Source organism: Gekko japonicus, unplaced genomic scaffold, assembly GCF_001447785.1.
Source record: "Gekko japonicus isolate JY-2015 unplaced genomic scaffold, Gekko_japonicus_V1.1 scaffold15, whole genome shotgun sequence".
NCBI lineage: Eukaryota > Metazoa > Chordata > Lepidosauria > Squamata > Gekkonidae > Gekko > Gekko japonicus.
This window is the reverse complement of record NW_015165830.1, coordinates 3,548,730-3,570,405: the sequence shown is the minus strand read 5'-3', so window position 1 is coordinate 3,570,405 and position 21,676 is coordinate 3,548,730. Positions and strand designations below refer to the sequence as shown.

The window sequence follows — 21,676 nt, the reverse complement described above, 5'->3', positions numbered from 1 at the left end:
CTACAACTGGAGTTGTGTCCTTGGGAGAGATAAGACTTTAGACTAAGCTAGTGGGGTCGCATATTCTTTCATGACCTATAGTAAAGCATGTGTGTGTGTGTGACGTATGCTTGGGGGGTGGACCCTACTCCCCAATTATCGATCCCTTGCTTATGCTCATTAGTCCTGACAAAGGCATTGACCTTACCAGAAGTCCAAATCTTATTAATAAACCTAATAAACACAACTCAGCAACTCCAACTGTCTGAAACTACAAAAAAGGCAGAGTAAACAGCTGAGAAAGTAAAGGAAACTCTAAAAAAAGTCAAGAAAAAGGTGCAAATGCTGGAAAGGAAGCAAGTTTCGGATGAATCTCAACTTTTACAACTGCAAATGGAGAAAGCTAACCTGATCCTCTGGTTCCAAGGAGTCCCTGAATCTAAAGATGAGAATCTAAAACAACTTTTGAGCAATGCATTAGCACCAGTTACAGATTTAAAAGCGAAATACCTTATAAGCGAAATGGATGTGGTCTATAGGGCCTATTCCATCTATATCAAGAAAAATAATCTGCCTAGTGAGATAGTAGTTAGATTCTCGAAGAGACACATGGGGGATTCTATCCTGAAAACGACTACAGGAACACCCTTGAAAATTGGAGGCAACACCATCAGGATTTTAAACGACATCACATTTGAAATAAGGAAGAAGAGGAAGAAATACAAAGACTTAATCCTTTTTTTTACAAACAAACAGCATTTCCTACAGATGGTTAACCCCTGAAGGCATCATTCTCAAACTGCAGGACAAAAAAAGAAAAAAATGACTCTGTTTCCAAAACACGTGAGTTCCTGAGATTGCAACTGGGTGAACCAGCTGAGGACGCTAAAGAAGAAGATGACAGCAAATCTAGCGGTGAACTGGACTCTGTGTCTTCCAGTGAGGTTTCGGCTTCAGAAAAGGGGGCTGCTGCCCCTAAATGAGAATACCAATTGAGAATTAGAAAAGATAAAGCAAAGTGAAAGCTGAAGGATTCTGAATGGTACCTTAAAGCATGTGATATAAATGATGCTCTTGGGGTTTTCTTTAAACGGTTAAAAATGGTTAAAAAGATAAATAATATAGCTTAATCGACTATGTTCAATGTAATGTAAGCATTTTAAACTAACACTTATATAAGCTGATGTAATGATCTCCTATACTTGGGGTTTTAGTTAGTGGTTTTCTTTCCTTTCTCCATAGATGTAGATGTTCCCTCCCTATTTTTTTGTTGTAGTTTATAGAAAATGCAATAAAAATTCCTTCCAGGGGACCAAAAAAAAAGAAAGAAAATGTGGCAAGAATATAGTTTCTGTGAGCAAAATGGAGAGTTAATAAGTAGCATATTATTGTTTATTATAATATAAAAGCAGTCCTGCTGGATCAGACCTGTGGTCCATCTAGTCCAGCACCTTGTTTTACAGATTCCGTTTCTATATAGGATTCTTGTGGAGATAAAGTGAAGGAGGGATGAATTATATATGCCAGCCTGAAAACTGCAGAGGAAGATAAAAATATAATAGGTTTCCAATTCAATCCTTTCCCCATTGTTTGCCTAATCTGCTGCTGCTTTGGTGCCAGATTTTTTTTAACCAATTACTGCATCATCATCTTCTTCTTGGATTAATCACGTGGACAGTCACAGCCAATCAAGGATCACTAAATGAACACAATAACATCACAGCATTAAGCAGCAGCAAAGGAGTTGAGTTGTGGTAAGACGTCTGCTAGCATCTGAAGATCTAAGCTGAGTTTCTGCTTTCCTCCTGTGGCAGGTACTCAAAGCCTGGGAGTAGCCAGAAGCCTAGGATGATGTTTCTTGTACCTTTCCTCATTTGCTTATTTACACTGTATTCTGTTTATTTAACTTGTGTATATAAATTGGTATTTTTGCAAAATGCTTTGAGTCCCCACTGGGGAGAAAACCAGGGTAAGAAATGCCCTAAATAAATAAATCAGATACAGGTCAAACCAGGTCAATTCGGAGTGAGGACAATGCATCTGGAACACTGCTGAAACAATCTCCAGAAAAGGGGGGAGAGATACCTTTTTGGCACTAGTAAAAAAAGTTCCCAAACAGCAGTGAATCCTTTCAGCTCAGCCCTAATCTAGTACCTTTGCTCCTTTTTGCCACAATGTGCCCAACGTGTACTGCTTCAGCCATCAAGAAGGTTTTCATGAGCTACTGTTTATTCTTAATCAGGGAAGGGGAAAGAAATCTGTTTAATAGAAGCTGTATTATTAGAACCTGAATCACAGTGATCTCCTGCTCTTCTGGACACTCTCAGCAAAGCATAAAACAATTGAATTGCAGCACTTTTAGAAACTAACAAAAAAGGGTGTATTTCTTACAGGTCATTTGGACTGTTAAAACTAGATCTCTCAGGCTAATTGAATGGAATAGGTAAGGTGTGTGGGGGGAATTCTGTTTTTCTGTGAGCTCAGCTAGGTATCCCATTAGTTCCTGCTAACAGTTGGAAGAATGTCCATTGTAATGAAAATGCCTGACAAACAGAATTCAGAATGAAAAAACTACCTGCCAAGCAAGGTAAGAACAGACCACATAACAATGACAAATTTATTCTTGATCTTCACCTCCTTGCCCACAGTGAAATTTATATTTTGTTTTATGTGAGCTCATTATCGTGCACAGGGAACTGCCCTAGTCTTGCTCACCTGCATGTACAGATTGATGGTCTGCATCTCCTCTGAATCACCTGGTCTCTAAATACTCGTCAAATTGGTTTAATAAGCCAGCATTTAAAAAGTTATGTGCATTTGAAAGCTGGAAGTCCTCCCTCAGGACATCTAGTAATGGCCATAGCTTTATCCTGATAATTATGTAATCTGGATGGGCTACAAAAGCATCTCTTACTCAATTAAGATATGCTGGTATTTATCTTGAGGCTTTGTAGTTAAATCGGACTGTGTCAGCAACCTAGAAAGTTCCTTTGTATCCCCTTTGTCCAGTGTTAATGTCAAAGATATTTTGGGTTTGTACAGTTATTTCAGCAGGTCATTCAAAGACTAAACAAGATGACAAAGAGGGAGATGCAAGCCCGCTTTCCATCTCCAGTTTTTTATTAGCCTATGCTGTGAGCGATAGCAATGTGACCTTGTCACACATTTGCTGATGCCTCCTCTTTCTTGGGTAGAAATACAAAGATATTGATGACACAAAGACTGTTGGGCTGCCACCAAGGAAGCTAGTCAACATCCAGATTTTGCTGAATTAAAAAAAACCCAAAACACGGAGTCCTTCTAACCAAACTGTGAAATTCTTTCTCTGCAAAGGCCAGAGATGCAGGCTTGCGTACAATCAGCTTGATTGCTTCTAGAGTTCATATTATGTTCAAAGAGATGGCTCAATTAAGCTTTTCAAATCACATCTACTTCTGAAGACACACCTGGTCCATATGAATAGGAATGTGGAAGGAGAAAAAAATGGTAACAAATGCAAGTAATAGTAAACATTAGGAGGAGAATCTGCCATAGACTAATACAAGTAAAGTCCCCGTGGATACAGATATGGATATTTGTGCCTAAGGGCAACATTTGGTGCATGAAGCACATGTCTCCTTCCTAGGGTTGTCAGGTCCTACCTTTCTGCTGGCAGGGGGATTGATGGGCCTCTCCGGGAGCTTCTGCTGCATGCACGAAGCGCATGTGACACAATGACATCACCCGAACGTGACATCATTGAGATGACAACATCACGCGGCAACACACTAGTTTTGGGCCAAAACTCTATGGTTTGAGCCTGATTTTACCATAGAGTTTTGCTCAAAAACTAGAGCATTGCCACATGATGCATTTCAGGGCATTTGCGGGCAGGGTTTCCCCCCCACCAGCAAAAACAGGGAAACCCCCACCCAGACTGGGGAGGCTGGCAACCCTACTCATTCCCTTCCATGTCAATTGGTGTTATGTTTCCAAATAGAGTGGGATATTTTTAAAAGCTGTCCAGAGATTCTAAAATAAGGCTTATTGATACTTCCCTGATTAGGAATTTCAAGTGTTATTAAATGTATTGAATACCAGTGGAAAGAATGTTAGACTACATACATAGCCTACCAAAAAATAGAGAGGGGCAATGGAAAATGACAGGTTGTTATTGTTTGACCTTCCAAGGCTAAAACTAAAAAAGGTATCTAGAACAAGATATAGAACTTCATAAAACTGAACATTTTTGAAAGAAAATTAAATTTACGTATTTATTTATTAAAACGTATCTACCCAGCCTTTCCCCTTGTGCTTTGAGGCAGGATATAAACATTTGAATAAATAAATGTAAAGACTTACGTTAAAGATTCAGTTTTGTGAAGCTCTGTGTAGTGGTTAAGTGTGCGGACTCTAATCTGGGAGAACCGGGTTTGAGTCCCCACTCCTCCACTTGCACCTGCTGATGTGACCTTGGGTCAGTCACAAGCTCTGGCACAGCTAGCTGTCCTTGAAAAAGAGCAGTTTGTGTCAGAGTTCTCTCAGCCCCACCCACCTCACAGGGTGTCTGTTGTGGGGAGGGGAAGGGAAAGGAGTTTGTAAGCCGCTCTGAGACTCCAAGTGAAGGGTGGGGTATAAATCCAATCTCTTCTTCTTCTCTTCTTCTTGTTCCAGTTTGTTTTTTTTAAAGCCAAAATTCCTATTGACTTCAGTAGATCACAGAAACAAAACTGGAGGGGAGCCCAATGAACTTCTAGCACAGATTTCAGCTAAGAGGATGTACTGTAAGCTATAACAGAGCTGATCCTAAACTGACAAGGCCTAGTCAAAAATCCTCATTTGGACAAGAGCCACAATCTCTTCAGCCCTAACAGTTCCTTCTGCAGCTTCAACTACTGCTGCTCCCCCCTCCTTCATATACAAAGGCTATTTAAAGAACTGGTTTTTTGGTAAGGATGAATCACAGTTTATCACAGTAGGGGTAAACTATTCCACAATAAGAATTGGAATTAGCCATAGCTTGCCATCCTTCCCATTCATAAGCACTATGTATTACTTGCCAACAATAAAGAAAAAATGATATGCCACTAAACAGTTTTAACTTGTGATTTTGATGCCAACTCTGTCCCTTTATCTACATGTGGATTATGATTACATGTTTGAATAATATACACCATCAACTGCCATTACAGCCCTTCTGTGGTTTAAATAAGATAAATAGGATGTTCAAAATGGCAGTTCAGACAAACCACAGAGCGAACATCTCAGCCTCCCAGGATATTCCATTCCTCACTGCAAGGTCACTATATGTAAGCAAGAAATACCCAGGGAGAAATGTGATTTGTTCACAGCAAACGAACATTATCTCATGTGGTGTCATGCAAACTAAGTTCTCAGTTTTGCCATGTTTGGATATACTTGGACCCATCAATGGGGTTGACTCCTTATGATCAAATCCTGTTTACATCAACTATGACTTTTTTTTTTACTTTCACCCTGCAAAACAGTCTCCTACCAACTGGACCCATGTTTGTGTGTGTGTTTATATTTTACTGTTTACTTTAAGCAACTTGAAGTAGGCTCTGCCTACAAAAGCTTATGCCACAATCAATTTGTCCATTTTAAAATTGCTGTAGGACTGTTATTTTTTGCAGCTTTAGACAAACACATCCCCGCTTCTAGGGTTTGTTCCTAATAAGTGAAGAAGTTCACATCATGTTTTTCATCACTATAGCGAAGTGGAGATATAGTCCCAAGAGTCTGTGGTGCCCCTCCAGGAGTCAGGATTGAATATGGCAGGATGTCTGCAGGCTGTTATCAAATTAGCTATGTCCTGTATCTTTTGGGTACCCTTTTTCCTTCCTAGCTGATGCCCTGAGCAATGTCTACAATAGCACTTGAGGAAGCAAAAGGAGGTGCTTGTCAGCTTACAGTTCATTTCATTGCAATCGGCTGGAAGTGATGTTCTGTGATCCTAAATTGTCCTGGAGTTTACATGTTGGGCTGTAGTAAAAAGGTAAAGGTTCCCTTGCTCGAAAGCCAGTCGAATCCGACTCTAGGGTTGCAGTGCTCATCTCCGTTTCAAAGCCGAAGAGCCAGCGCTGTCCGAAGATGTTTCCGTGGTCATGTGGCCGGCATGACTAAACACCAAGGCGCACAGAACGCTGTTACCTTCCCACCGAAGTGGTACCTATTTATCTACTTGCAATTTCTTGCTTTTGAACTGCTAGGTTGGCAGGAGCTGGAACTAGAGACGGGAGCTCACTCCGTCATGCGGCAACTCGGGTCTTGAACTGCTGAACTACTGACCTTCCACTGACAAGCAGAGATACAAAGATAACATAATGGTGGAGCACAGTTGCCAACTCTTGGTTGGGAAATTCCTGGAGATTTGGGGGTTGAGCCTGGATAGGGTGGGATTTGGGAAGGGACCTCAGTGGGATATAATGCCATAGAGTCCACCTTCCAATTTTCTCTAGGGGGAATTCTGCAATCTGGAGATCATTTGTAATTCCAAGAGATCTTCAGACCACACCTGGAAGGTGAAGCATCTGGAAGTTGAAGCAACCTGAGCTGCAGTGTTAGGAGGGCCTAGTAACAAATAAATATACACTGCGAAAACATTTTAGCAAACTAATGTGTTCCATTTATGGTCATCATTTAGTAAAGTGCATAGGGTATCATTATTTCTCCTAGTCAGGTATAAATATTCATTACATTCAATAAGCAATAACATTCATGGTCCTCCGTCCATGAATGTTAGCTGCATAATGTGTCTTTCGTAGGACCGGCAAAAAGCATCCATACAAGAAGGCTGTCCCCCTTTTTGGAAGACTTCATGCAAGGAGAAGCAGGCTTATAATTCTAGAAACTCCTGTTGGGGCTTGACTTTTAAAACACTGATGCAAAATTGTCTGGTAGTTAGCAATCTGTATGTATTGAATGTTATTGCTTATTGAATGTAATGATGACCACAAATAGAACACATTAGTTTGCTAAAAGGTTTTTGCAGTGTATATTTATTTGTTACTAGACGCACCTGGAAGTTGGGAACCCTACTTTGGAGAGTCCTCTCAGTAGCCTCATTTAACCAATCGGCTCCAAACTGCTGCTAATTTTTGTCCTGCTTTACTCACTTTCTTGTCCCCTCCCCCATTGATGTTAACTGTTATTGTTGTTAGCCATTCAGTCATGTCCAACTCTTGGAGATTCTATGTGCCAGCTTTCTCCATGTTTTCCGGTCTTGTACTGTTTCTTTGAGTTGTTCCATACACAGGTTGCTGCCAACTTTTATGGTGTCTAGCCACCGTGTTCTTTGGCGGTCCGGTTTCCTTTTGCCGCTTTTTCTAGTGAGTTCTTCCACATGACATGGCCGAAATAAGTCAGTTGCAGTTTTATGATTTTTCCTTCCAAAGACATGTCTGGTTTTATGTGCTGCAATACTTGCTTCTTTGCCACCTTTGCTGTCCAAGGATTAACTGAACTTTTCCTAAATATGTCTTCTCTGGACTAGGAAAGAGCAACATTCATTAGAGTAGAACAAAGCTTGAGTCCAGTGGCACCTTTAAGACCAACAAAGTCTTATTCAAGGTATGAGCTTTTGTGTGCGAGGCACACTTCCTCAGATATTCATTGTATCTGAAGAAAGTACAATTGATCTGGGGAACTGTGCGTGCATATGAAAGCTCATACCTTGAATAAAACTTTGTTGGACTCCAACTTTGTTCTACTGCTTCAGACCAACACAGTGCCTACCTGGATCTATATTCATTAGAGTAGTGCCTCTTGATATTGAAAGTAAGACACGGCCCCTGTGAGTCTATCAAGCTCTGTGCTACCCCTGTGAGACTACTGGGCCTTTTCCTGCCCTTAGTTATGAATCTACTCATTCCCTTCCCAACTAATCTCTCCCATAAGCCTTACCTCTGTCCTTTCTACAGCCTGGCATATGTTTTTTTTAAAATTAATCTCCTACTTTCATCTCCACTGCTGTTCTGATGGTGGTGCCTCTTTCTTCTGTCTGACTCTCTGAGGATGCAGTCTAACTAAATAGCTAGTCCTGATGATGAAGAAAAAGTGGGAGAGGAAGCCATATATCTGCGGCCCTTGGCAACATGAAACTTTTTATATTTTGGCACTCTGGTTGTTTCTGCCCTGGAATATAACCAACCTTAGCTCCTATGCTTGTCTTAACATGAGAAGTACCAAGACCATTTTTCTTGATTACACAGTTTGGATTAGGTATGGGCATGAGTCAGGAAAATGCAGTTTGGTTCGTGGTGGGTCTGGTTCGTGAACCACGAACTGTCATTAACTTTTAAGAGCGAAACAAACTGGTTCGTGACATCATAAATGGCACCCTGGTGTGCTAGAGACACCAAACTTGTATGGGATTTCTAGCTGACTCTCCTTTACCTGCCCTCCAAGTTTGGTGATGATTGGATTTATGGGGTATGAGTTATGCCCCCCCCCAAAGAAGGTGCAGATGGAGGGAGAGACAACAAAGTGTATGCCTCCTGGCCCAATGTCAGCTGCTTGCTCATCGCAAAGATGATTAGTGTAGGATTATTCTTGAGCAGCTGGTTGCAAGCATGACCCTTCAAGCATATGGCTATAAAAACCAGCCAAGGGAGGCTGTTAGTCATGGAAGCAACAAGTTGAAATCCCTCTGACACTGCGACCGCTGTACCAGATCCTGCCTTGTTTCTGTGACTCTTTGGACCATACCGGGATGCTGCTTTCATCTCACCCTTGAACCTGCTGGTAGATAACTCTTGGATTTCCAGACCTTGCTGTATGGCTTGGCCCTTGGACCAGAATACTGACAGCTCTTGACTCTGTGCTTTGACCTTGGGCTGGACCTTGACTATGCTGCTTGAGTTGGTGCCCTTGCCTTACTCATCCCATGCTTTGACAGTGTGTCCCATGCCACCCCCAGCCCGGCTCCCAACAGCTTTCTAGGGAAATGATGGACACAGGTTCAAGAGGTTCAGAAGTGTATACAATGGATATTGTATAAGCTAGAGATACCAAACTCACAACGGTTTTCCAGCTGACATTCCTCTACCTGCCCTCCAGGTTTGGTGGGGATTGGATTTATGGAACACAAGTTACAGGCCCCCAAAGAAGGTGCCCCCAGGAAAGTGCTTTCTGAGGAAATGACAAATGTGGGTACAGGAGGTTCAGGAGTATATAGAATGGATACCCATGGAGGAGCAGAAGAGTTCTGGGGCTGGAATGACAAGCAGTCAAGCCCCTTTGGGGGCTGTCATTCTAGCCCCAGAATACTTCTGGTATGACCAAAGGCCGTCAATCCACCCGGGGAGCTGACATTCCAGCTTGAGAACACTTCTGCTACTCCCATGGTCTGTTGATCTACTTTGGGGGCTGTCATTTCTGTCTCAGAAGACCTCTACTACTCCCAGTGGCTGTCATTCCACTCTGAAGGCTGTCATTCCAGTCCTAGAACACCTCTGGTACTCCCAGTAGCTGTCACTCAACTCCAGGGGCTGTCATTCCAGTCCCAGTACACTTCTGCTATGCCCAGAGGTTGTCATTCCACTTTGGAGTTTGTCACTCCAGCCCCTGAACACTTCTGCTAATCCCAGAGGCTGTCATTGCACTCTGTAACCAGTCATTCTTGTCTACTCTGCAGGCTTTCATTCTAGTCCCAGAACACTTCTGCTATGACCTACAGGCTGTCAATATACTCTGGGAGCTGTCATTCCAGTTGTAGAAAACTTCTGCTATTCCCAAGGGCCATTATTCTACTTTGCAACCTGTCATTCCAGCCCCAGTAGACTTCTCCTACTCTCAGGGGACCCTGTTCAGGTCTGGGGGCTATCATTCCAGCCCCTGAACACTTCTGCTACTCCCAGAGGCTGTCATTCCCATCTGAGGGCTGTCATTCCATTCCTAGAACACTTCTGCTACTCCCAGGGGCTGTCATTTCACTTGGGGGGCTGTCATTCCAGTCCCAAAGCATGAATTCTATTTCTGGGTACCAGTATTCCACTCTGGGGCCTGTTATCCCAGTCTCACAGCAGTTTATCTGGGCCCAGGGACATTAATTGAATATCCACTCCACATTTTCATTGCAAGTATTTTCTGCTGTAAAGTATTTCAATGGAGTCTATGCAAGCTAATTGGCTCCCGTTATCTCTAATGGGTCTTCAAGCCTCTCTCATTGTTTCCAATGGGCAATCCTTTCATTCCTTTTAGTACACTCCCCTGCAGAACCAGTATAATTTACTAATAATCAGCAGAACCCCGTGACATTGTGGCAATGCCAGCTTAACAGGACTGATGTGAAGCACAGAATCACACTCCAAGCGGGGGGCGGTGTTTGCAAGCCCAGCAGAACCAGCGCAATGTACCAGTGCTCATCAGAACCCAGTGCCATTGTGACAATGCAAGCTCAACAGGAGTGATGTGAATCACAGAATAACACTCCAAGCAGGTGATGGGGAGGGGTCGCAAGCCCAGGAGAACCAGTGCAATGTACTAGTGCCTAGCAGAATCTAGTTGTATTGGTGCAGCCCTCCCAGGATCAGCAGGGCTGGTTACAAGCAAGGTTTCAAAGAGTAAGCAGGGTCCAGTCCAAAAATCAGGAGTTCCAGAGAGCAGGTATGTCAAGTCCAGTTTAAGGTCAAGGGATACAGGCAGCAAGTCCAAGTACAGTCCAGGGTCAGAGGTTCCAGAAAAGCCAATAGTCAGGTTCAGTCCAAGGGTCAAGGTTCCAGTGGTCCAGTGACAGCAAGGCCAGTGGTTCAGTAGCAATGTATACTTGTTGCATCCACAAAACTGCTGCTTCTCCTGGATGATTTTATAGTCAAGTCTTAATGAGCTACACTCCCAGCCAATTCCTTGGCAGCCATCCTGAAACTACTCATCCATCTTGTCAGTTGACAACTGACGACAGGCCATGAAGACCCTCCTTCTCCTTTCCTGCAACTCTGTGCACCTCTGACAGCATCCGTGTGGGTGAGCTAGGTGGGCTGGGACAAGCCCACTTTACTGCTTCAGAGCTACAAGGCAATTACTCAGTTTCAGCTGTAGGCTGTGATCTGATCAACTGGTAACCTGACCAGTTGTTGCTCTCCTCCTGACTCAGAGCCAGCTACAGGCAGTTCTTTGTCTGAGGAATCTATGCCATTACTGAGCATAGACTGACTTATAACACCAGTACCACTGTGGTAATGCAAGCAAAAATAGGACTAATGTCAAATCAGAGAATCCTTGCAGTTACATTGTGAAGAATGCCCAGTAGACTCCAGTGACACTGGCATTGCAAGCTTAAAAGGACTGCTGTCAAAGCACAGGGTCACACAAAATCCAAGCAAGGGGGCTGATTTTGCAAGTTCTGTGCAAGAAAATGGGGAAGGAAACACAGGAAGGCTGGCAAAGGGGGAAAAAATCTTGAAACTGACATGACTCATTTGAAATTGACCACAGTGTTTCCAAGGCTGGAGGATTCTTCCTCCCTGTTGTTTTGAAGTTTGGTAAACATTTTGATTTAGCAGAGACAGTCTATCTGGAACCAACATGAACTGGCACAAATCTCCACAAACAGCTTGAAAGTTCATTGAAAATTCGTGCCAGTTGACCGGTCAGGAATGTCACTTCATGAACCACGAATCATCCAAAGTTTGTCACAAACTTTAGTTTGTGAGCCAATTCATGGCCATCCCTAGTTTGGATTCCTATGACTGAAGGAGACACACATTCCTAGTGGATTATTACTTGGGATATATGTATTATAGTGATCTTCTGTGGTCATTTAAATAAGCAATGCTTAGAACTTTCATCCCTGTCCCAAAGCAATTGATCCAAGCAAGGGATTCAATGTGGTAGAGCTCACTTACCAAGTTGTCTTCATCATCTAAATCATCGCATTCAGGAGGCAGATCTCCCAAATGAAGCTGTTGTATCAGAACCCTTGCAGATGTTTTGCCATTGCAGTCTTGGTGCTCTGATGCAGAGGTCTGGCTGCTGTGCATGCTGCTGGTCCGGTAAAGAGAAGGCACCTGCAAAGAATCTTGGAAGTCAAAGGAGCCTTTGGTTTCCAATGACTGCATGCGGTGAGGTATAGAGCCATTAATGCTCCCAGTCTGGCTGGACCTCTCTTCATCAGAACTTCCCCCTTCCTCTGAACTCTGCTTTCCATCCCCTGACAGAAGAGACTTGCGTTCTCCACTTTGATTTCGGCGTTTCAGGCTGGGAGCTCTCCCAATGCTGTTCCAGCTCGACCTGCGGCTGTTCCAGCTACTGCCTGCACTCCAATGACTATGTGGAGAACTCCGGGTGCTCATCTGAGGTGAAACAGAAAAAAACATAAAGAGAATCAACTGAAGGTCAGAATTAATCACCACTGTGGCCAGCACTCAATAGCAAGGCTTAGGTTGCGATCACACGAGCCAGAAAAAATGGGGAGGGGGGGGAGTGAGGCTATTTCCTCCAGAGGAATTTGACCCACAGTTGCACGATCACACCTCCCTTTGAAGCTGCAGGTGCAGTCTGTCAGTGCGTGATCAGATGCAACTGCGGGTGAGTCTCTCTTTTTGTGCCATTTCCCCCCATGCACTTAATTGAGGGATCGATGAATCGCACCTCCACACTGAGGGCTCCCTATGGAGTTTGTGATGATGCGCATACTGTGAAGGGGAAAAAAACCAACGGCACGGAGTCGGGATAGCCTGATCAGACCATCCTGATACCATGAGAGCACGCTGGAGCGATCAGACATGGGAAAGTCCGTCTGTGTCCCGTTGCAACCCGTTAACTACCAGATTTCCCCCAATGTCTTTTAACTCCACTTCTGCGGTGGAGTAGAACGGGTTGCCGACAGGTGTGGGGCACTTCCCAGATGTTCTTGTCTGATCGCGCCCTTTAAATCTGCCCGGCATTCACACCTATGTCGGTGTGTATGATCACAGCCTTAGAGACATCTAATTGGTGGCAATAGCACAAAAACCAGAAGGCGAATGCATAGGTTTGTCACACAGCTGACAAACAACTGTAAAGATAAGAAGTCAGAAGAAAAAAGACAAAGCAACATACCGGGGATTTGAGATCATATGCATTAGGATCCATGGAGATGCTGCTAGCTCTTCGGGAATCATAACCCTGAGCTGCTTCTCCATACATGGCACTTTTTGGCATGGGCATTGGTGTAGCAGCTGTATGAATGATGAGCGGAGGGGTCAAGCTCTTCTTTAGCTCTGGGTGGTCACAAAGAGCCATCACTAAGGAAGACAAAGTACATTTAGGTCATCGCTTGTAGACAGGAACATATGATCTCCATGGAGCCATGACAGCTGCCATCTTTGCTCTAAGCTTCTTCTCTCACAGAGCTTTTCCTCAATATTTCTACAACTCTATGAGCTTCACAGATCTTTGTTGTTACTGTCTGCTGATTTCATTCCCTCTAATTTCCCTATGAGAACTTCTCTTGTCCTGCTTATCCCATTCACATTTAGATATACCAACAAGATCAGTCTGCTTTCTGTCTTTTGCAGATCTCCTGTAACAATGGCATCCTTAAAAAATGAAGCAACTTTGGCAGGGAGATGGATATCATGTATAAGGATATTCATCTTTTTTCTTACCCTTTGAACAGGGAAGGTGACTGACCCCGGCACCACAGTGTGATTTTTTCCCTGTTATCCAGTAACCTGTAAATCATATTTGAAATCTGTCCTGGACTGACCCCGCCCCCCAAGCCATTATTATTGTTATGATGATCCAATAAGGACTTTATTCACTGCAATCCTTCCCTGATTTTGTCTAAACTTAAATCACTTTTTTTTTGTTAGACTATTCTGGAGTTAGGCATTCAAAGAAAGCAATCTCTGTTTTTCAGACTAAAGTGGGAAAAAACACGCTTATCCTTGAAAGAATATCCACCACTGTTGTTGTCACTTACTGGCTGGATTTGAAAAGTTTTTCTTAAGTCCACATTCTTCTTCCAAACTACGTGGGAAAAGCTCCCCATCAGAATCAGACTTAGAGGCATCACCCTAGAGCAAAATAAAGTGCCTTAACGAGCAGAATGAAATGCTGAAAGTTAGTTCAGAATCCCACTCCTAGATAAAATGGTCCTTTCCTTGGCAAGATATCCACTGAAATGTTAGCATAATGGGACACCACCTTTCACAAAATGATGCATGCATAAATTTATACCACACCAAGTCACTAAGCAGTACTTGTTCACAAAGGGCAGAGAGGCAAGAGGTGATTCAAAGGCAGCTAAAATACTGAGGATCTGAATGAGACTGGGAAAAAATCAACTACCTAATGATGGGATCTTACACTGAACTATACTTAAATCATGTTAAAAAAATCCCCCTTCTAACTTACTAGGAGCTCCTAATGTATGTATCTTCCCAGACCCCCCATAACTCTTCCTGTTGGAAGTAGACATAAAATAGACTGAATTTTAGTGGAGAACGAAAATTGCATCTTTCAGATCTTATTGGATAAATGGGAATATCAGTGTTTAAGAAGTCTAGAAGCTTTAGTCAATAGGCAGCCTCTTATTAGCCTACTCAGTGTAGATTTTTAACCAGGTATGATCAATGTATTCACTGTATAAAGTCATCTATCTGAATTGTTGGAAGGAACAAGACACATGCCATTTAGATAATCAAATAGATTTGGAGAAACAGAAGAGGTATTCCACAGCACTTACACAGGATGACATGGGGGACAGAATGTGAAATCAGACTATTTGGATAACTTAGCAGTGGATCTTTTTAAAAACCATACTGGCAACTCATTTACTATAGTAGTAGCTAACCAAAGATTTCCCTTTTTAGGAAGGAAGCCTCATTAATTTTATGTTAAATAATTCACTTGGTCAAAAGCTTCTAGCATTTCCTTCACTGACAAGTTTCTTAGGTCATCCTTTGTTAACAACAGTCCTTCAACACCTTCCTGTTTGCTCCTCTGATACAATCCATTGGCACGTATTTGTGGAGGGCAGTCAGGGGGAGTAATAAGACTGAGTTATAATTTTATTTATTTATTTCGATTTCTTAACCACTCTTCTCCACTTTTGCGGGGCTCAGGGTGGTTTACAACAGCATAATCAGCTGGGAATGGAGTTTTCCAGAATTATTCATTTTATTTCCTGCAAAAGTTCATAATTCTGGCAAAAAGTGGTTTCCATCGTTTGATAAATGTTGAGGAGAAAGGGAAAAGGAATTTGATGCAGTGATTGCAGAGAAGTGAAGCAAAAAAAAATTTAGCTGGAATATTAGGAAAGTAAGGCCACAATCCAGAAAAGTATACCACAAAAGTTGCTGTATTAGACTCAACCCGATGACATTTGGTGCTTCAGCAAAATACATTTGATTGGAAAAACAGAATGGAGGTTAGCTAGGAGGATAAACATCAATGTGAGTTTGCTTGATTAAAGAGTATATGGCTTTATTTTGTCTAATTATGAGTGTTTTTATTTACATAGATTAGTTCCCCTTATATTTTCTCTCCAGTCAAGCTGTGAACCTTTTCAAAGTCAGTTCTTTATTAAACCACAGCGTATACAAAACTATATAGTCCTGCATCTGTACATATGGCTTGTTTTATGTTGTTTTATTATTTTATTATATTATTTGCTTATGGACCATCTCAAGAATGCCTCTGGATAGGCCTTATATATTCATAAATATATATATATATAAATTTCTTAACCACCCTTCCCCGCTTTCGCAGGGCTCAGGGCAGTTTACAACAGCATAATCAACTGGGAATGGAGTTTTCCAGAATTATTCATTTTATTTCTTGCAAATGATCATAACTCTGGCAAAAAAATGGTTTCCATCAAGTTTGATGAATGTCCTTCTAGCAGGACCTCAGCCTATTCAGAGGCCTTCAAGCAATCACAGGTGGTGGTGTTTTAAAGAAACACACTTCTGAAGATGGACTGTTCCATTAAGAATGACGAACAGCGTCAAGCCATCTTCTCTCATTTGAAACATTCCTTACAGATGTGCTGGAAAGTACTGGCTTCCTCTTAGATGCCAGTAGTACTAAAAACAGGCCTAGAAGTACTAATTCATTAATCTCTGTAATTAGTGAAATATTTCATTAAGAGTTTGTACAGGTTGTACCACAGTTTTCTGGAAAATAAGAGGCATAAAATAAGTAAGGATAAGGTAAAATTTCTTATTAGACCAATGCCTGTTAATTTGAGCCTAGAAGCATCCCATCTTTCACAATCATCAGATTTCTATACTGACAGAGTTTGGTCCATTAGAAAAACTATTACCTTACCTCTTTTATATAATTTAAAAGTATTTTAACTGAACTGTCACTTGTGAATCATTCTCAGTGATAACAACACTGCTGAAATATATTTGTTCATCTCTCTTCATTTACACAATGGATTTAAGATCACATTTCTTCTAATAAATTACCTAAAATAGCTAGTGAAGATAATTTGATATCTTACTGCATAATATTGTATGTCCTATAAAGCTTCAGAAATCAATGCTGTCTAATGCACGGGGAGAGGCCGTGGCTCAGTGGTAGAGCATCTGCTTGGCATGCAGAAGGTCCCAGGTTCAGTCCCTGGCATCTCCAGTTAAGAGGCTCAGGTGACCTCTGCTGAAGACCTTGGAGAACCACTGCCGGACTGAATAGACAAGATTGACCTTGATAGACCAATCATCTGATTGAGTGTAAGGCGGCTTCATGTGTTAACCTAGAAGACTCAGGACCAAGATGGTCCAATTGCACAAGCCATCCCAAGGCAACATTTCAGTTTGCATGAGTTGGTTTGTACAATCAGATTAGCTTTCAGTGTTTTGAAAATTTTCTCCGCTGATTTTTTCCTATATTTGGGGTTCTGGATCACCTGGTCTTGTTTCCAAAGTGGAACTGATGCATTAGGAACTATTTTTTTTTTGTCTGAATTTTGAAACAAGTAAATGTCACAGCATTTATATCTCCCCCACCTCTAATGACAGATTTGTCCATTGGCATTGAATGGGTTACCAAGAGTCTTCTTATGCTGTTATATCAATGTGCAGAAGTATCTCAAAATCATCATAGATACTATCACATCAAGATTGATTTTTTGCAGTTTTATTTTTTTTTAAACCAGAGCAAACATACACATTGGTAACACAGAGGAGAAAAAAGATGCAAATGAATTGTGGGAACTGGAAGCTGCAGCAAAATTAGAGTTGCCAACTCTGGGTTCGGAAATTCCTGGATATTTTGGGGGTGGAGTCTGGGGAACTTGGGGGTTTGTGGAGTGAAGGGAGCTCAGTGGAGTATAATGTCATAGAATTCACCCTCCAGGCCCCATCTGGAGGATGGCAACCCTAAGCAAAATGTACGTGCAGCTGGAAAATTTAAGAAATTATCCTATTTTAAACAGAATAAAGGAAGGATAGACTGCAGCACAGAGCAAACTTCTAGAATAGAACGGAATAGATAAAAATTGCTCATCCCAGATTCTTTCAAACAACCTTTCCTGCAGTTCCAAATTGGCTTTAAAGCACTGAGTGAAAGCGAGAGAAATCCCTGTGCAGATGTGTGTTTATATACTGGCTGTATCAGCAAATAAGCATTTCAGATGAGAGAATACCCACTGCTGTGCTAATGTAATATATTACATAAAATGCCACATAGAATGCACTGTAAGCAATGAAGCCAGCACAAATGTTTGTAGCCAAAGCATTATGTATGTGAAAAAGCATTAATAATAGAAGTTTATTAATTAAATATTCATTTGAAATAAACTGTTTCAATTGGATAACTACCTCTAAATCAGTTAAATGCTCTAATCAAAAATAATGTTTCAGTCTGCAGAACTGGAATTAGCTGTCCCCCCACAATTATTTGGTTTTTGTGTTTCTAAAATCTTTAATCATCAGTAATTAATACTATATATGTTAGTGTACAGCAAGACCCTATAAAAGTGGGAATTATTTTTATCTTCCAGCCCTAAAGCACCAAACCCCATCTTTTCTTTAGAATAAAGCATCTCTGCTAAAGAACAAAGTAGGACCCTCTCTTTAATATAATAAGCTTTAAGTTTAGCTGCAAGCAAGCATCACCCATCCAGGCTACAATAGTAATTACCTATTTTCGTACTCCCTGTTTGCCTTTCTGGATGAAAAAGGCATTATATGAGAATATAGAGTTTTATTTTTATTTTTTTTGTAGAACCATTAGAACTTTGAGATATACCATAAGGTACTGGAGACACACCAGTCTGTATAAAAGGCGATACTGGACTATAATAGAAAGAGCATTTGATTTGAAATTAAAACCAGTGGTTCTGATATAGATGGGAAGGGTGGTGGGAATGGGAAGGGATAGACATATGAAAGGAGTAGGTGGTAGGAGTGAAGCAAGCTTTGGGATATACAGGAATATAGATTCACATGATGTTGTATTTGACATGGACTATTCTGGTTTGTGTCATTACCCTGTTTTTAAATTTGAAGTGGCTACAGAATATTGCAGGGATTTAGGTATACCAACACTTAATAAACCTGTAGAAAAACTGCTGAGAGTATTAACTCAGTCTCACATATACATATTACATATCTTGGATTGGAGAGTTTCACATGAGGATTGTGGTGGTGTGTCCAGATCATTTAAATGAACCTGAAATTTTTTTTGAACTCCAGAAATTAATGCAGCTGCCTTAATTCTAGTATTCACATATCTGAAAAAGTGCTCTCACACATGAGCATCCACAAAACATGCTTGATTTTAGGTCCCTTCTGTCTTTGATGAGCTTCTCTAGTCTCTCTCTCTTTCTAAAATGAAACTGGATTTGGCATGCAAGGAGCTTGAGGCCTGCTTGTAAGCAATGCATCCATCAGGAACATGTACCTTGAAAGCAGTGTAGGCCATATTTTCGTGAATCCTCTAACATTAGTTATAAGATAAAACTGGAGAAGGTAGCAATGCAGGGAAACATCATAATAGGAGCAATGCTCAGAAAATTGCACTAATGTGGTAAGTACAAGCAATTTCCAGTGACCTTGGCATAAATAAAGTCCTTAAGCCATGAGGGAATCAGAGACAACATGTTTCCCAGGCCTACTGATAAGGCCATTAGTGGTGTATAAAAATCACATAAAATGGCTTCCTCTTAGGGAAAAAACAAAAGCTTGTAGAGAACAATCTGAGCAAGTAGGAATCTAGAACATAATTTTTTGGGAGGCTTTGTTAATTCCCTCAAAGAACAAAGAGACTTAAAATCAAGGTTAACTTGACAACACCAAATTCAATACCAAACAGCTATCATGATGAGAACAGTGGCAATGATGAGGTTAGTCACCACAGAGAAAGAAAGAGACAACTATCAGACAAAGCATGGGGTATTCATGCCAAAGTCTTACGTACCGCTGACGAGTCGACAGGCAGCTGAATACAGCTTAACTGCCTACTCGCTGCTTCCCGTTTGGTGATTTCCTGAAGTAAAAATGAGGAAGGAGGATGGGGAAGAGGAATGGGAAGGAAGGAAGGAAGGAAGGAAGGAAGGAAGGAAGGAAGGAAGGAAGGAAGGAAGGAAGGAGGGTTTTCAGGTTTTATAAATTTTAACATCAAAGCTGAGAGTGGATCAAAGGAAAAAAGTATTGATACAGGAAGATTAAATAAAAAAGAAAAAGGTGAAAGAAGGAGAAGTACACCTATTGGGTGTACTTGAGTAATCTGATGGCCCATATCTGCTCTTTGCAAACAAAAGATAGCTCATGCTGTTGAACACCCCTCATGGGTCAGTTTTGCTTACCTTTTAAGCTAAGTATACAGAAGAATGATTTTTATTTAGTGGTAATACTTTAACAAATTACTGGTGAATTACTGAAAACATATGTGCCTTTAATATGTATTGGGTTAACTCTGGTGAAGTATTTTTGCATCCAAAATGTGGAAAGAGAATTCTTGTTGATAGCGTTCCCAGTACAGACCTCTGACTCCCTCCTTACACTGTTCCTGGGGATCTCCTGTCCCCCAGAAACAGCATTTCAGAGGGCATTTTAGACTGCAGCAGGAGGCAAGAAATCACTACTGGATCAAAGCACAGACTGGGATCCAAAGAACAATTCAATTAATTCCACACATTCAAGGAGGGTTTTGCCTTGTGCTTCTCAAACAGCAGCACCCCCCTTCCCATCTCACTCAGGAAATTACTTTTGAAAATGATAGGACTTTCAAAAGCAGTTTGTAATGTGGCATAGGGGTCTATTGTCCAAGCTCCCAAGTGGGGAGCAGAAGGTCAAACATCTTGCTGGGCATAGTCAAGTCTTTAAACATGCTTAAAGCAACTCTGGATCTCGGCCATCTCTTTTTGTTCCAAGATTCTGTATTATGCTTATGCAGTCAACCAAGCAACAATGTTTGAAAGTCATAAAAGATGGATTATTGCACATTATTGATATTTGAGTAAAGGCCAAGTAAGGCACGTTTAAGGCACGTTTTTTAACATTTTAAAATATTAGCTCCTACACTTTTTGTTTCCGGCAAGGGCAAGCTAAATACCCATAATGACTTTTATCTGTTCCATTTCAAAGTGAACCATCATATTTACAAAGTGTATAAGAACTAGGTGACATTTTAAAAGTATATTTTTAAAAAAGTGTATTTAAAAAATCCAGCCAAGCAACCCAGTTTGATCTTTGGCTTGTGTTCAGTTTCTCCTGTGGTGTTAATGGACACAGGGATACGAAAAAAGAGACTGAGAATCCTTACAGGGTTCTACAATATGCTTCTAGAGTACTTGGGGAGGAAAGTGTGGGTGGAGCTGCAAAAGTAGCAGCTTATTGGCCATTCAAATGGAATATCATTTGCTGTGTTACTAACAGGAAAAAGTTACTCTCTAAATTATACCATTAATTGAAAGCATTATGAACATAATTCAAAGATGCCAGAAAACAGTAAGACCCTTTAAGTCTTACATTGCCATCCTAAGTAAAGTTATATACCCTTCTAAGCCCATGACTTTAATGAACTTAGAAATGTACATGTTTGGGTCTGCAATATTCACAATGGGGAATTCCTCTCCCTTCTCGCCAGGCTTAGGGGCTGCCCTGAACTCCTGGGTTGCACTGCTCATGTGGCATACCCCACACAGCTTCCAGGCTGCACTGCCACTGCTAGGACCAGCTGGGCTCCCAAGACATGCCACCACTGCCAGGCTCCCAGGCTGCACCACTGCCAAAAATCCCAGTGGGGCTTCCAGGGTGTGTTGCTGCCAGGAGCATGCCCTGCTTGGCTCTCAGGCTGCGTGGCTGCCTGGCCCAGCATAACTCATGGACTGCAGCAACTACCTTACTTTTCTGGGGATTTAGCCCCCCCCCCGCCCCCATGTATTTCTTTAAAAGTTTCAGATTTTTCTGCAAAGCTGGGAAGTCCCCCACATTTACTTTATTTTTTTTTGTATAAAGATTTTATTGACTCCCCTAAAAAGGGGAGGAGTTTCGCTTAAAAAGAAAGATAAGGAGGGTATATAGTGGGAGGAAGAGAAAGCTGAGTGATGTATTAACTGTTAGATTAAACTGTTAGTAATGTCCAATCATCAAAGGCTTCTTCTGCGTGTTGTCAAACATCTTTTTTCCATTCCAGTTACTTTCTATGTTAATTTGTTAGTAATGTTCCTTTGAATTTCTGTTAAAAAGTCTCTTCAGGGCACATTCAAAACCGCTTCTTTAACGCGCTGGTTACTTTTCCCCTCTCAGTGACGGGAGGGGCT

The 21,676-nt window shown here is 41.5% G+C and overlaps 1 protein-coding gene across 1 annotated transcript in view; it reads right to left on the bottom strand.

Annotated features, from left to right (window-relative positions):
* CACNA1G (calcium channel, voltage-dependent, T type, alpha 1G subunit) overlaps nt 1-21,676 on the bottom strand; it is a 573,869-nt gene that overhangs the window by 146,202 nt on the left and 405,991 nt on the right. Inside the window, exons 14-17 of the mRNA XM_015410725.1 lie at nt 19,330-19,398; nt 13,883-13,976; nt 13,018-13,202; nt 11,823-12,269 (exon numbers count right to left, since the gene is read on the bottom strand). Coding sequence (XP_015266211.1) covers nt 11,823-12,269; nt 13,018-13,202; nt 13,883-13,976; nt 19,330-19,398 — 795 coding nt within the window. The remainder of the gene's footprint in view (nt 1-11,822; nt 12,270-13,017; nt 13,203-13,882; nt 13,977-19,329; nt 19,399-21,676) is intronic.